The sequence below is a fragment of the Malurus melanocephalus genome, unplaced genomic scaffold (genome assembly GCF_030028575.1).
Source record: "Malurus melanocephalus ecotype Western Australia unplaced genomic scaffold, MMel_1.1 scaffold_557, whole genome shotgun sequence".
NCBI lineage: Eukaryota > Metazoa > Chordata > Aves > Passeriformes > Maluridae > Malurus > Malurus melanocephalus.
In genome coordinates, this window is record NW_026623789.1 from 315,698 (window position 1) to 331,397 (window position 15,700).

Genomic DNA, 15,700 nt, shown 5'->3' on the forward strand with positions numbered 1-15,700 from the left:
TAAGGATTTTTTGGGGGAAACTTGACAGAAGAAATAAGATTTATCTCCTGGAGGTGCACAAGTTTCTTTTGGTAGAAGGAGGTTAGGGATATTTGCAGCTGGTGAATGTTCACTGAACACTCTGCACTGGAGRGAGGTTTATTATTTTTTATTCAAATCAGTGTATGTTAACATTTGGCCTTTTCTCTTTTTTTGGTTTGGACTCAGAAGATATTCTCATATGTTACTGTAATTTTTTTTCCAGAAAAGCAGATACCTTTTCTGTTCCTCTACAAAAGCTTTATGCCACAATAATTTAAGATTTCCTCCAGGTCAGAATATTTCTGCATGTAAAACCTCTTTGAAGGTYTAAATAGATTGTAACTGAGTTTTGACATGTATTAGCACGTGTCAGGTACAGCAGTTATTAAGGGAAGGGGAGACAAGGCACATTCCATCTCTCCTGAGTCTGACTCGCAGGTGTCCAGATCACTACAGGCCACGAGCAGGCAAAGCCACTAAAAAAAAAATCACCCTTTGTTGCTACAAGCATTAAAAACTCAATTTACCACCCATTTCAGCAATAGGGTGAGTAATAAGCTCTGGTTKCTGTCTTACAAAATTATGTTCCAGTATTGCGCCTGGGAAAATTGCCTTTTTATTCCTTTTAATGTAAATCTTTTCTACATGTCTCTCTCTAAGGTTCTGCATCCACACAGAACATGTTTTAAAATTATATTAAAGCACATATTTGTCCAGCATGATGTGCATTAGTTAAATAGGAGTTCCTGGGTTCTGCCCTGTTCCTCTCCCCTTTATGAGCTGAATATATCTGCATCCAAACAAATAATTTGATGGATTTTTTTTTTTTTTTAAACCTTTAACTCCTTTCATTCAGATATCAGGAAGGAGTGTGGCATGCAGAAGGAAATGCTCAGGCCTGGGTACTTTTTGAACAGAGCAGGTTTGAGCAAAGCCAGCTGACTCCCTGCCCTTCTCTCCCCAGGGCACRGCCTCCGTTCTGCAGCGCAGGTCCGACAACGAGGAGTACGTGGAAGTTGGAAGACTKGGTCCATCAGATTATTTTGGTAAGAAAATTCATCTAAGCATGGTTCAGAAAGACAGGCATGTCTGGGTCAAGTATTCATTGTCTTTAATTAGTGTCCCACTCTTACATGCAAGGGGTTATGTGTAGGGCAGGCACTGCTCTCAGCAATGCTCAGAAATTTCAGGGAAGCTGAATCCATTCCTTGGTTTACACCAGTATAGCTGACAGGAGACAGATCCAGAATCAGCAAAACAGTCTGAAAGCATTTGTTTTCAAAGGCATTTTACAGGCATGCATTATGCATGYGCAATGCATTTGTACTGTCAACAGAATTATGTAAAGTGTCTATCAAGGGATATAGAAAGGGAGATGTTCTACAAGCGGAATATGGAAATATTGGAATATGGAATATGCAGCCCTTGGAAGAGGGGAAGGTGACAGAGTGTTGTCCTTGTTCCCAGGTGAGATAGCCTTGCTGCTGAACCGGCCCAGGGCAGCCACCGTGGTGGCACGTGGACCCCTCAAATGTGTGAAGCTGGACCGGCCCCGCTTCGAACGAGTGCTCGGGCCCTGCTCCGAAATCCTCAAGAGAAACATCCAGAGATACAACAGCTTCATTTCGCTCACCGTCTAAATGATTCCTCTGGAAAGCTGCCTTCGTGTGACCTTGTGCACTTAAAATTTGCTCTGTGCAGCTCCATGGCTTTATGAAGAAAAAAAAATAAGAAGTGTGCATTTTATGTGTATTTTTTTTTTTTTTCTGTTTATGTCACGTAGTGGATGTCAGCTCAAATCTCATGTATCATGGAAGTGGGAGGATAACTGTTTGGATAAGACTAGCTTTGGGGAAGATTGGGGCTCTTTTGGGCTCATGGCTTGCAGACAAGATTTTTACCTATTGTTGATTCATATRGCTTAAAACTGTGGGTTCAACTATTTAAAATATGAATTTCTCTTTTCTTTATTATCTTTAAAGCTGGTCTTATTCACCTTTTGTCAAGGTTCTTTGATCAAGTGATGTGAAAGGTGTCCCTGCCCATGGCAGGGGGTTGGAACTCGATGGCYTTTCAGTTCCCTYCCAACCCAAACCAGTCTGTGATTCTGTGCCATCTCTCTGCCTGTCACTTCTGAAAGATTTTTCACTGGTTATGGACTGGGGGGGTTCTAAAATCCCATGGGATGGGTGGCAGTCTCATTTGTGAGATGCAGTTTAAGGGGAAAGGTTGGAGGATGGTTTTGATCATTCCAGCAAGCCAGGGTAAAATAAAGCTTTTGAGTGRTTTTGTTTGTGGCTTAGATATAGGGGCCATATTCCTCCATGTCACAAACYTTTTTGGGTCTGCTTTGTAGGATATGCTCAGGCAAACAGCCTGCTCCAGTCTTCTGGAGGTCAAGGGACAATGTTTTGTAAGAATTCAAACGGAGCCTTTAGGACCTAAGTTATTTGTCCTCAGCTTTTTTAAAATGAGGGTTTACATTAGAGTCCTTAGAAGTCCAGTGAGGGCTTCTCTGCTGAATTGGGCTTCAAAGCTCAGCAGAGTGTCCTCAGCCACTTCTCTGAACATTATATGAAATGCTGAAGAGATGGTGCCAGGTGCACCTCAGGGACAAATACAGCAGCTTGCTTTTAATAAGGTCCACTTAATTAAATTCAAATGCCTTTCTTCTAGGATATGATGAAATTTTAGAATTTTTAAAATTTTTCTGATAGCCAATTGAGTGCTATAAAATGCTGCTTCTCCTCCAAAAGACAAGTGTTTTGTAGCAAAGAGCACCAGGATCCTGAGCCCAGGTTCCTCCAGGGGCCTCACAGCCTTGCTGGCAGTCCTTGCTGCCCTGCCTAGACRTGGGGCTCCTCCTGAAAGGGAGCTTTTTGCAGCTCCCTCCATGCTTTGCAAAGCTTTACCTTTGCAGGTAAACTTCTTGTTGCCAGCAGCACTAAAGCTCTGCATCCCAGCCACCCTAAACAGCACTGCCTGCCCCTTCAGTTGGGGCAAAACTCCATTTCTTCTTTGCAACAACATTCTTCTGAGTAAATACAAACTTTCTGTACCTTTGACATGCCAAAGGTTATGCAGTGAAACATGGCAGCAATCTCCCTTTTGAAACTAGAGGTGTAGCTGACCTTGGCTAAAYTGCTAAAATGACTCCTACTGACACATAATATGCTTTCTTCTCTGGAATAAAAAAATATTGATTGGATACTTTCCTGTTGACTCCCACCACGGGCCCAATATTCCAGTAGCTGCCTGCAGTGGTTCTCACAGAGCTAAAAAGCTTCTCAGCTTCACGCTCCTCTCATCACTTAAAGGTGCTTAATTTATTTTCAGCAAAATTTCAGTGGTCCTGTTAGTGTATATTTGTTGCTGCTATTTATTATGATTATGTTMTGCTTCTTGCACGTGTTATGAAATATGACCATTCACAGTTTCCAGCCTTGWGATTTTTATCACCTACATTTATATAGGCAGACCCCCATTCTATATAGATAACTCAATGTATATGTGTTTGGTTATTTGCTGCACTGGTTTTGCATTCTCTTGTGCAATTTTTAAAAGAAATATTTTTTAAAGGTTACCAGTCACTTAAGTATGTTATTTTACCTGTTGCATTTCTGTTGTGTTGGTAAAAAATTTGTGAGTGTTTCGCATAATATGCAGGACACATCTCTTGTCAAACTGGCTTCACTGTTTAAAAGTTACTYGAGCACACAGACACACTGCAGATTCTTTGCTTTAAACCTTTACAGCTCATGGAAAATACATTTGAATTATGGTTCTGTTATAAGCAATCTCGAGAGAAATGTAACTGTCTAACACCAGGATTCCTGTGCTTTAAGTGGAACAAAATTATATTCGGTGACATTTTGAAGAGAATTGTGATATTTGCAGTGGATGATGGGACAGGATTACGGTATGAATAAAATTCTTCTACGTTATATGTGGCCACTGTGGGTTTATTGCTAATGGAAGTCTGTGTGAGTAGATGTCATGTTCCAGTTAAAATCTGCATATCATCAAAACTTTGAGCTCCACTGAAAATAATCAGATGCAAAGGGACAAAAAATAGACTAAGATTCCCAGTGCTATATATAGTAATGGAAACCAAACTGGTTTTGTGGAGGATTAGCACGAAGGAAAAAAATTCATCTGTTTAAATGTAACCATATATGTCTATATAAAGAAATAGSGGTCCAAGGTGTCCCTGGGACCTTGCTGCTCTTGTCCAGGTGCCAGCWGTGAAACCCTCAGGACTGATGCTGAGCCTGTCATCCATCCAGGGGGTACACCTGGGGAGAAACAGGCTCTTTCCTTCTCAAAACACCACTGCTGCTCCTTTTCCCCAGAATCACAGGCAAACCCATGGTCCCGACCACACCAGGGATSTGTCCCAGTCGTTCCTCTCAACTTCAGGCCACACATGGATAATAAATGCTGAAGCACAGCCCCATTTTTGGCACCAGGGATGTACTGTGCTGCTGCCATGGCTTGTGCTCATGCTGTGGGCTGGCTAGGAACGCTGAGGACAGATTCTCAGAGAAGAAAGAGCCTCCAAARGRAMCMWKGKWMMRRRKKSMAGSMWGGTTGAAGRACTGGAGAGCATGGCTTTTGGGTGAGGAAGGTGTTCAGTGTGCTGGCAGTGCTCTGSGTGGCCACCTCAGTAGATGTGTTGTGGTCCAAGCTTGGAGCTGCCATCCCAGAGCAGAGGRCAGGGCCAGCAGCTCAGTCCTTGCAGCTTCTCTGTGGTGGCCCCTACACAGAGATCTTGGGTGGTTCCCKGCATCCAAGGGCTGTCCAGCTTTCCATTTTCAGAGTGTGTTATTTCTCCCCTCTTTGCTATGATTCGGGAGGGCAGGACTGGTCTTTCCAGAGAATTACTCACATTATGTAGTAATCAAAAGTGACCACTCTCTCTGAGGTCCTTCCAGAAGGACATTACCAGCCCACGTTCCCCAGAAAAGAGCATCTCACCACTCCTCATTGTCATTCTTTTTTTGGTTGGTTTTAATTGTGTCGCAGCCATTTCAGGACTCCTGAGACAAAAGAAAATGCCTTTTTTTTTTAATAGAACTGCACCTCAGGTTTTTACAAGGCTTTGGTGTGTGTATCACATTACTTCAGCTTGCTCAGGCATTTCCACTGCTTCATGGCACTAAAGTGGTGCTGAAGTTGTTGAATCACATGAATCCTGCGAATCCTTCCTTGATCATCAAGCAAGCACAGCCTGGCATTACCTGTTCAGGTGTTGGAGAACCAAGTAACCTGGGTTATTGGCTGCTTGGTTATCTTCAGAAGTGGAGTCACCACACTAAGGGTGGCATTTCTCCTGTTGTGACAGCTGCACAAGGTGTGTGCATCCCATTCAGTTTTACGTCTTAAATGGTGCATAAATCCTTTCACTGACATTTATGGAAGAAGTGTCAGTTTTTTGTGCCCATTTCTGTAGAGCAGAGAATATTCTCTTGTGCAGCAGCAGCACCATGATGACCTCCTTAAAGAGTAGGTGACTCTGAGCACCAACCTGCTTAAAGCCTCACACTTGATATTCCAGACCAGTTCACTATGTAGAGACCAAATTATCCCCTCTTACACTGCCAGGCATGTTTTTTAAACTTGTTTCCAATGTTTTGGCAACTCTGRCTGGAGCTTCAAGTGCACGCAACTGCTCAGAAACTCATAAGAGCATTTCCAGCCAGAGTCATTTCTGTAGGTCCCTCTTCCCTCTGGAGAAGGAGAGCATATTTGGATACAAGCATATGTGTAGCCTTGAAAATCTGATGTTACGGGAATACTCGGGCTTGGATGCTCCTCCTCCTCCAGGGATTTCTCTGTGGCTCTTTGCTGCTCCGCAGAGTTGTATCTGGGATGCAGCACTCTCACAACAAGCTGGCCTTTTCTCTGAAAACGCTGCCTGGCCAAAGGAGCTGGCATCTGCAGCCATCTGGTATTTTTCTGAAAGCTGAGGATGTTTTTTGTGCYTGATCAGGCTCCAATACCAGAGTGATTCTTCTGATGTCTCAAAATCTGGATTGAGTTTCTAGAAGAGAGGCTGCACTTTGCCTGGGYAAGGGAAGCAAAGCCTGAGCATCTCCTTGGGCTGCTCTAACTCCWATCTCAGAGGTGCAAGGGTAACTTTTCCCTTCCGAGTGTGTCAGCCCCTCTCCAGCTGTGCTTTAATCCTTGTTTTCAACTCACTCTCTGCATAAGGATCTCAGAGAGCCTCCACAGCCCAGACCAGCTGTAGCACATGTCCTATGCGTTTGTGCTGCAGCAATTTGAAGTGCGCAGAGTTCTCTTAAAAAAGTCATGAGATCTTACGGAGGAAAAAAGTAATCATTTTACCCAAGAAAACTGCTCCTATTCCAGTATAAACTGCCTCCAAAGTGGAACAGTGGCGTGCCATGCTGCTGCATGGGCCAGCAGTGCTGAATGAATTGGCAGATGCTGTGCTGCTGTGTGATYTCTGGGAGCTGGGCTGTGAGAATGCTGCTCCTCTGCTCACAGCTTTGGTTCAAAGCCGAAAGAGTTTTGCCAAAAAAGTGCCCCCCACCCAAGCCCCGATGGGATAAATGGAGCCTCATGCTGCCAAGACTCRCTGGGTGCATTCACCTTACCCTCAGTGGGTGCTGACAGCCCCCACTCTTCCCAGAGCTGGCACTTGGAAACAGGATGTACAGACTGAYGATGAGGTAGGGAATTTCTCACCACTGCCTGCTGTTACTGGCTCTCTGGATGTTCATACTGCTGGCTCCAGGGAAATCGAGCCTTTCTGGGAAGTGGCTASTCCCTATCCTCTTTATACAGAAAATGTATTGTTATTATTTGAAAGCACTTTTGTATTGCCCTTAGACTACAAGCATGGCGATTGTTCCATTAGAAGACATCATGGTGCATAGCAGTGAAATACGACGTACAGTACCATGCAGTATGTATTTTCCAGATAAACYGGGAAAACAGTGAGATGGATCAGCAAAGTGGGGGTACAATAGCTGCTTTGCATTCCTCCACATGTGTGGAATTCATGTGCACTACAGAGTGACTCTGTTTYGTTCCCATGTGCTTACGATGATCGGATGATCCGTTGTATTTTCTATCCGGTTTCATTTTCTGCGTTGTGCTCGTGGGCCGGGCACAAAGTCGCAGCGGCTTCAGATTGAACGTGGCAATGAATTAGTGCTGGCTAAACCCTCCCACCATTTATTTCCACTGAGGCAGCRAGAGGGAACAGACCCAGCAGCTGAAAAACACAAGAGATTGTTTCTCCTCATCAAGCAGGGGCAGCTCGAGCCGCTTGCCAGATAGAAGGAGTTGGCTGAGATTGCAGACTCGGGGTTGTTTGATTGAGACTTCCCAGCCTGGAGGTGCATCTCCTCCTCACCCCACCCTGCCCAGGGAGCCGTGGGAGTGAGGAGCAGGGAGATGTGTCACTGTTCACAGTTCAGCTTGCGTAAGGGTGACTCTGGAAAACGCTGCCGGAAGGGAATCTGTGTCTTTCAGCGCCAGCTCCTGTGGGGATGGAAAAGCCCCGTCTTGGCCCTGCCTGGAGGAAGGAGCTGTGCTCCCATGCATGGTTCAAACGGCTCTTGGCGTGGCTGAAGGTGTCTGAGAAAGCAACAGAGCTGCTCCCCAGCYTGGAAAGTGTGTAAGTCACTGCTAACAGCCACCACAAGTGCCATGAGCTCTGCTCCATGGGCCAAATTCCCATGAGATGGCAAGATGGTTCATATCCTTGACACATATCCAGTAAAGCATCACATCCTCTCCCATTGCCTTGCATGCCTGGCTCTTAGCCCAAGATTTAGCTTTTAAAGAATAACATGATTAGCAAGGAGGGCTTTTTAAACCTTGGGTTTGCAGGGAGCAGGAGAAGGTACCAAAATGGGAACACRAGAACCAACAAAGCCCAACAAAGGCCCCCTTGTGCGGGCGGGGAGATGCAGCAGAACCTGTGTCCGGATGAAAGCTGCCCTATCAAAATAGCCATAAACAAACCCGCCTCCTCCGCTACAGAAAAGCTGTTGTGCCAGGAGCATATTAAATTGTATATGCTTTTTCTCAAGGCAAAAGAATTGCAGCAGTGACGGCAGCTGTGTGTGCTGGAGCCGAGCCACCGCATTCAACTCRTGGAGGCTTTGCTGAGGACGGGGTGGGGGAAGGACTGTGGATGAATGTATTATTCAGAGGGACCCACACTGAAATGATCTACCGGCGCTGGGGATGTGTGAAAGGGGGAAAAAAAAGCCTGGTGTGTTTGCCAGAGGGCAGCACAGGTGATGAGAGGCCAGGTTCCCTCCCAGACCGGGAGCCATGGTTTTATGGGAAAACACAAGATGTGTTTTGCCTTCCCCAGGTTTCCCTGGGGAGGTTCCAGGTCTCAGCCTCCAGGAGCAGAGCTGGGCTGCAGCCACTGTTCCGACCTGGATGGATGTGTCCAGCCTTTCCAGTGCAAGAGGGAAGGAGATGGGATTTAAAACCAGCGATGAGTAGGGAGATACAGGCAACCCCATCCCSCATATCAGTGGGCTCTGCTGATGGACACCTGGCTGGTCCCAGCTGTGGTGGGTAAATGGAAATCCAGTTGCCTCATACCCACAGGAAGGCTTGTTTCAGCCCTCTTTATTCCCAGCAGGGTGTTCCCTGCCTGGTTCCTGTCTGTGTCCCAGAGAGACAGGATGCAGAGAGCTCAGGACTCACCTGTGCTACAGCCACCACCTTGTATCAGCAAGGCCACCTCTGTGTGAGCATCCCCACAGCAGGGACAAGGGCTTGGAGGGATCCCTCTGCAACCTCTGAATGCTGAGGATGGGATTTCATCACCATTCACACCATCCCTGCTGCACGTGAACTGAGCCTTATTGCTGAGYTGGCTGGAGGAAGATCTCAGAGTTTGCTGCCCAGGCTTTTAGAGTTTAAACTCCTGGGGCTGTTAGAGATCCAAGCCTGGACCTTACAGCCCAGAGGAGACACACCTGTCCCATGGATGCCCAATCACCCAAAGACCTTCTGTGAATATATTTTTATATATTTTATTTTTATACCTTCCCCCATGAACAAAGGTGAGTTTTGTGCAAAGGATGCTTTCCTTATTAACTCAGGAACATGCTAGGTAGAGGCACCTCCTGTAGATCTCCTTAGGAGGGAGCGAAATAAAACAGAATAAATTCAGAAAGGATGACTTCTGTGCAGACACCGTGCAGGTGCCTCATCAAAGATCAGTTTATCCCCAGGCGATACAGTTCAAAAGCTGCAGCAAGGAAATGGGATAGAAGAGCCTGACACCCATCTCTGCTTAAATTCAGTCACTGCAGCTGTCTCATTCTTTAAGGCAGAAGAGGAAATTTATGGCTCTCCTGCAATGTGAGCAATGCTGTGAGCACCCACAAGGTAAATGCCCTTTTGTGCCTGAATCCCTTCCCTGTCTGAAGGCACTGCATACAGAGGGCTAACATGATTCAGTGAAAGAAAAGCCATTTCAGTTTCTTTTTAAGCAGATTACAGCAGATTAGCTGACTAATCTATATGGAATCCTCTCTAACAATTTCAAACTGTAAACAAATCCAGCCACTATTGCATTGCACATAAATATTTACTGTGGATTATATGAAGATTAACTTCAAATGATATTTGCAACAAAGGTTTTATTTTGTGACTTGCTACCTCTAGTAATGTAAAACCTTTGGAAACAAATATGCCTCCCACAAAGTGTGAATTTAAGGCCCATCAGCTGTACAATAGCATCTACCAGAGCATGTACACAAGCAGAATTGAGAACAGTATTGACAACAGATGAAGGAAGTGAATAATAAAAGCTACTGATGCCAAATAAGAATGCCTAGGCTTCTCATAACATGGAAGTAAGACCTTCCCTAGAAGATGTGATTTAGTATTAGTAGCTGACACCTCACTGCTACTCACAGTTGGTCCTCCAGCTGCAGAAAAAAGCAGTGCAAGCTTTGCAAGCACAGAGGGTTTCAGGGTTGTTTTCTGGCATCCTGAGATCTCATCTTCCTCAGGTGGCCAGTGGGGTGGACCTGGCTTGGTGGCTGGTGASAAATGAGGCAACCTTTGTGAGGAAGCTGTTTCTCTTGGGGTTCTCACTGTATCACCTTTTTTGTATCTCCAACCATGTGGAACCCCAGTGAGGTCCCTGCAATCACAGTGACTCCTGGTGTGACGGAGGGGATCGCCCAGAGCACCTTTTCCTTCCAAAAAACAACAGGCCAGAGGCCACTGCTGCAGAGCCACAGGCACAAGCCAGGCAGAGCCCAGTTTGGCAGCACATCATGCTCTGAATGGGGTGTTCCAGGGCAGCCAGCACCAGTCCCTGTGGGGCTGTGCCCGGGGCTGTTCAGCCTGGCTGGCTCTGGTGCTGCTGCTCCTTGCACTTGGTTGGGCCATGGAGAATGTTGTGTCTACCAGGCCAGTGAAGGAATGCTCAGTTTACAAGACAATAGCTTTTTAGGAAGCCAGAAAAAGTTAAACAGCCTTCCCAGATTGTCCCTTTCCACCCTCTGTATAATTAGGGCAGCTTCATACTCCCGTAAAGAGATGATCTGTTTAATATAAGAGATTTCCAAAGTCTTAGCAAATGAGCATCTGAGAACTGGCTTCTGATGTGGTTTATGTCCTTTTTGATAGATTTAGGTTATGGGAATGTTGGTTACAGAGGCACTGAGTGATTCATGCTGAAACCATCCGGGTGCTGTCTGATCCATGCTGTCCACCCGAAGGTAAAGGGAGGCTGCAGCCTGTGCTGTGTTAATGCCTGCAGTCTGAGCTGCTCAGTGTAAGTTATAATTGCAGAAAAAAATTACTGCAGCAGAGAAGAAGGAAGGTTTGTGTTTTGCAGAGRGAGGCAATCCTTCCCAGAGCAACATTTCCATAGCGAGCTGGGGTCTGCCAGCGATGCCTCAGCACCTCAAAGTGCTGTGATCCCTGTAAGGAGCTGTGCTGGCTCCTCAGGAAAAGCAGGTCTCCCTGGAGAGCCTCTGGCTTGTCAGATTGCTCTGTGCTACTGCCCACCTTGCAGTGGTCTTGGAAAACATCATTTTCCCCCAGCTGTGGGTTTGTCTCAGCAGTATTTGCAGGAGCAAGCCCTTGAGCAGACAGGGAAAAGAAGTGGGGGCAGAAACAGCATTGTCCTCTATGTTTTCTTCCTACACTCAAGMATTTGTAAATCCTGTCTCCATCTGAAGAACATCAAAGCAAGTAAAGGGGCACAGGGTGGGCTCTAAAAAACCTCAAAGGGGAGCTGCCCTTCAGCCCCAACATGCTCCATGTTCCACCACGGACCCTTTTGGCCTGGCTGGGCTGGGCCTTGCTGCTGCCCGGGTGGCCAGCTGAAAAACCAGCTGAAAAACCAGCTGAAAAACCACTCCCTGAAGAATCTCAGTGCACAAGAGGACACTCAGCATGGAAAACTGGGTAGACAAAGCCATGGGTTGCCCTGTTGGGCAGCAGTGAAGGGGTCACTGCCATCCTGCTGCCTTGCAGCATTTCTCTGTGCTGCCTCCTGTCACGAGGCATGAATGGTGGGATCAGGGATACTCCTCATCAAAATTCATGGATTCCCATTGCACTTGTGTAACTTCTGCAGGACTTGTGTGAGAGCAGGGCGAGGCCACAAGCCAAGAGCTTTGCAGCATCACATACCTTTGTTGCCATGTAATAAACASAAGACTTGAGGATATTGTTTTGTTTGCAGGTTTTTCCTCCTCTGTTGCTCGTGTTTCAGCTGTACACAAATCCAGAAGAAAAGTTTTTATATCAGATTTGTGGGTGAATTATGGGGGCTCCTTGACCACTTAGTCCCTGTAATGTTGAGGTAATTTCAGAGTCCCAGGAGCTGAAATTATTGGAGGCATCGGGAAAGCCCTGGCAATGGGGTAGGAGGGTGTGAGCAGCAGCTCCAGCCCACTGAGCCCTTTGGGTGCTGCTGGACAGCCTGGAGTGGCTGCCTGAGCCCTCGGGTTGTGTTGTGTGGGGTCAGCATTTGGTGGGATTCTTGGGCTGTGCTGTGTGGGGTCAGGAGGTGGTGGGATTCTTGGGTTGTGTTCTGTGGGGTCAGCATCTCCTTAATCATCTCCTTAACCCACAGAACACAACCCAAAAATCCCACCACTTCCTTGATCAACACAACCCAAAAATCCCACCAAATGCTGACCCCACAGAACACAACCCAAGAACCCCACCACTTCCTTAACCCACAGAACACAACTCTAAAGGGCTCTGTGTCCCTCCCAGTGAAGCCTCACCTCTGCCTCCTGCTTCCACAGAATCCTGGGCACATAAGGATCACTGAGTCCACCTCCTGACCCCACAGAACAAAACCCAAGAATCCCACCACCTCCTGACCCAAGAACACAACCCAAGAATCCCACCAAATGCTGACCCCACACAACACAACCCAAGAATCCCACCAAATGCTGACCCCACAGAACACAACCCAAGAATCTCGCCAAATGCTGACCCCACACAACACAACTCAAGAATCCCACCACCTCCTTAACCCACAGAACAGAATCCAAGAATCCTGCCAAATGCTGACCCCACAGAACACAACCCAAGAATCCCACCCTGCGCCTGGAGGTGCTCTCCAAACACTCAAACAGTGTCAATCCTGGTGCTGCCACCTCCCTGGGTGTCCTGCCACACCATCTGTGTGAAGAACCTTTTCCCATATCCACCCTAAACCTCCASCCTGGTGCCGTTTCGCGGTGTTTTGCTGACCGTGTGCCTTCGGGGTTCGCTCGCACGCCCCAAAACGCTGCAGATTCTTCTCTCGCTGCCTGGAAAGGACAGCAGCTGCAGCAGGAGGAGGGACAGGTACCTCAGGATGTTTTTGGGGCTCATCATCCCTCTGTATCCCGATCCATGACCTTGGCAGAAGGCCGGCCCTCAGGATAAGTGAGCACGGCCTAGGCCTCCCCAGGCCTCCCCAGGCCCAGGAGCAGCTCCTGCCTGAGATAAGACAGCGTACTTTCAGGATTTATTGCCTTTATCCCCCATTTGCTGCCAGCCTGAATGTTTCAATTATCTTTTCTTTTTTTTTTTTCCGCGGTGGCATTTCCCTAACAAGCGGCGTTATTTTGTTGCTGCTGTTTCGGCCAGGGACAGACGGGGCCTTGTTTTCCAAACATGACACGCATGCATTGAAAAGCGAGCGGGCCACGGCAAAGCATATTTGGTCTGCCTTGGTGGTTTGAAAGGTTATTATCTGACCCTCGCTCATCACCTCAGCCCCATAAATCTAGCAAAAGGGCCATTCTTAGCCCCCTTTAGAAATGCATCCTGTTTCCTCTGCAGTGGACTCATGATTTCATTGCTGACCTTACCCAGTAATTCCCCCTAATTCATTCACTCGGAGTTTCTTAGAAGTTAATCCACTCCAATCCAATTGCCTCTCTTGAGGCAAATTCAGCCTTGGGGCAACTTCATCCATAGCTGGGATTAACATTAGCACCAACTTTAGCCCATGAATCCTCCTTTTTGGTTCAGGCAGCATCTCAAATTGCATATTGGCATCAGATGGTTGTTTTCAAGATCTCACATAACTCCAAGTCCTCCTTTCTGATGCTGCATGTGCTGATAACGAGCCGAGCTAGCTAATCCCCCATCAGGATTCATAATGTCAGGAGAAAAACCTGGTAGAAAAAAAATGTTCATCACAGTTTGTTCTGCAGCACAAAAGGTCGTTCTGGCTGAATAGTTTGTCAGAAAATTTCCATTTGGTGTGCAAGTTTTTCAGGGAAAAATTGTGAGTTTCTCTTCAGCAGCAATGAGAATATTTCAGTTTTCAATCGCTGCCAACTGTCCCCTGCATCAAAGTGTAAGGTGAGATGCAAACAGGAAAGATCACTTCCTCCAAAAGTGTCTCCAGCAGCTCTTTTTGTGACCCTGAGCTTTCTGTTACCCACTGAAACCCCTCCAGACAGTCTTTAGACCAGCACAGCACCTCCATGTCTCCATCTCCCACAGGCAGCACAGAGTTCCACATCCAGACTGCGGGAGGATTATCTGTAATAATTCCACACAGTGATGTAAAAATTAGATTGTTAAACGGAAGAAAAGCAGAAATACAAACTGATGAGAGCTCGCCTTAAGTTGCTGCCAAATATGATCCTTTTGCATTAGGAGATTAACCTAAAAAAGTTCTGGTCTCTGGTTTTTAATCTGTTTGACATCCCACCCATCATTACAGGCGAGGCAGACCTGGAGGTGTGTCTGGAGGGATGGGACCAGTGAATGCTCTCAGAAGGGGATGTGTGTCCTGGAAAAACTCCATCACCTTCCCTCTGAGCGGGGTGTGATGGAGACAGGGTGCTGGGATGAGAATGGATGGATCTGAGCTCTGATTTCAGCCCAGGCAGCAGGTGGGGAAGGACAAACAGTCAATACAARGCAGGAGGCTGCTGTGAGGGATGTTTGATGTGTTCAGTCTGAGCAAAGCCACAGGCTGCCCATCACCCAGGATGTGTGAGAGCATCATCCCGTGGATCCCCATGAGAGATCTGTCTGTCCAGCAGGCAGCAGCTCCCCCTGAAAACACAGCTTGGTAACAGCCTCTGGCAGCCAGCACGCCTCATTTCACCAACAGCAAAACATTCACAACCTCAGCTCCCAGGAGGGCGTGATTAAAGGAATGTCTTCTGGCCAAAGGATGGAAATGAATCCAAACTGCACATTTGCCCCCAGTGGCACGGGTCTGCTGGGTGCTGGGCAGGTGAGGGGAAGGAGGGCTYGCTGTGGAACAGGGTTCGCCTGGAGCTGCTGCTAAACTCATTTTCTAACGCAGCATTTTCGATTATTTCCTATCCACTTGATACACCACCAAAATAGATCCAGTTCTCCCCTGTTTTAGCCTCTGCTAAAACCCTCAGACCACATCTTCTCCTATAACAAAAAGTATGTGGAATTGGCTAAAAAAGAAACATTCCTGTTCTCACAACACTTAAAAAAAAAAAAAAAATCCACTCCTTTCCTAAAGAAAAAAATAACACTTATAAGACTTTTTAAAACTGCTTCTGTCCAGCAGGCTCCTGCGTCAGTTCAGCTTCATCCCTTTAACCATTGCTGTGCCAATCCTCGTTGTGAATTATTAATCATCCCAAAACAGCTGCTGAGAAAAGAGGCAAAAAGGGAAGGCTCAATAACAGCAATGAGTATGGCAAAATTTATTTTCATTTTACTGAAAGTCTTTAAGACAATCTTTAAGAGGTTRGGGCAGGGAAGATGAAGCTGGAGGGATGCAGAAGCCCCTGGCCTGGTGGGGGAATGCAGRACGCTTTTCTAGACTCAGGGAGTAACCCTGAAAGGGAGAAGGAGAGAGAGAGAGAGAGGGGAAACCGAGCGGCAAGCTGAACTTGCAAATGTTTTTGGCATGAAATCATGAGGGCAAATGCAGAGCTACCCGCCCACCAGCACATGTGTGGAGCTGCCACTGTAAGGGGACAGTCCTATATATATGTTCATGTGTAAGGGAGAGACTGGAGAGGGGCTGTCCCGGCCTCCTCATTTTGGGGAGAAAGCTCCTGGAGCTGCTGCTCAATCCCAGGGCTGTGCAAGGGCACAGGGTAAAGGGCAGCAAGGCTCTGGGGATAAAAACTGGGTAAAAAACACTGTTTTACAGCAATGCAGAGACTCTGGGAAGGTGTCCTATGCATGGGGCTATGTG

At 46.9% G+C, this 15,700-nt stretch overlaps 1 protein-coding gene across 1 annotated transcript in view; it reads left to right on the top strand.

Moving 5' to 3' along the window:
• Positions 1 to 3,958, top strand: part of PRKAR1B (protein kinase cAMP-dependent type I regulatory subunit beta) — an 83,161-nt gene extending 79,203 nt beyond the window's left edge. The window contains exons 9-10 of the mRNA XM_057382233.1: positions 986 to 1,067; positions 1,489 to 3,958. Of these exons, the coding sequence (XP_057238216.1) occupies positions 986 to 1,067; positions 1,489 to 1,661 (255 nt within the window). The 3' untranslated portion in view covers positions 1,662 to 3,958. The remainder of the gene's footprint in view (positions 1 to 985; positions 1,068 to 1,488) is intronic.
• Positions 3,959 to 15,700: the final 11,742 nt, after the last annotated feature.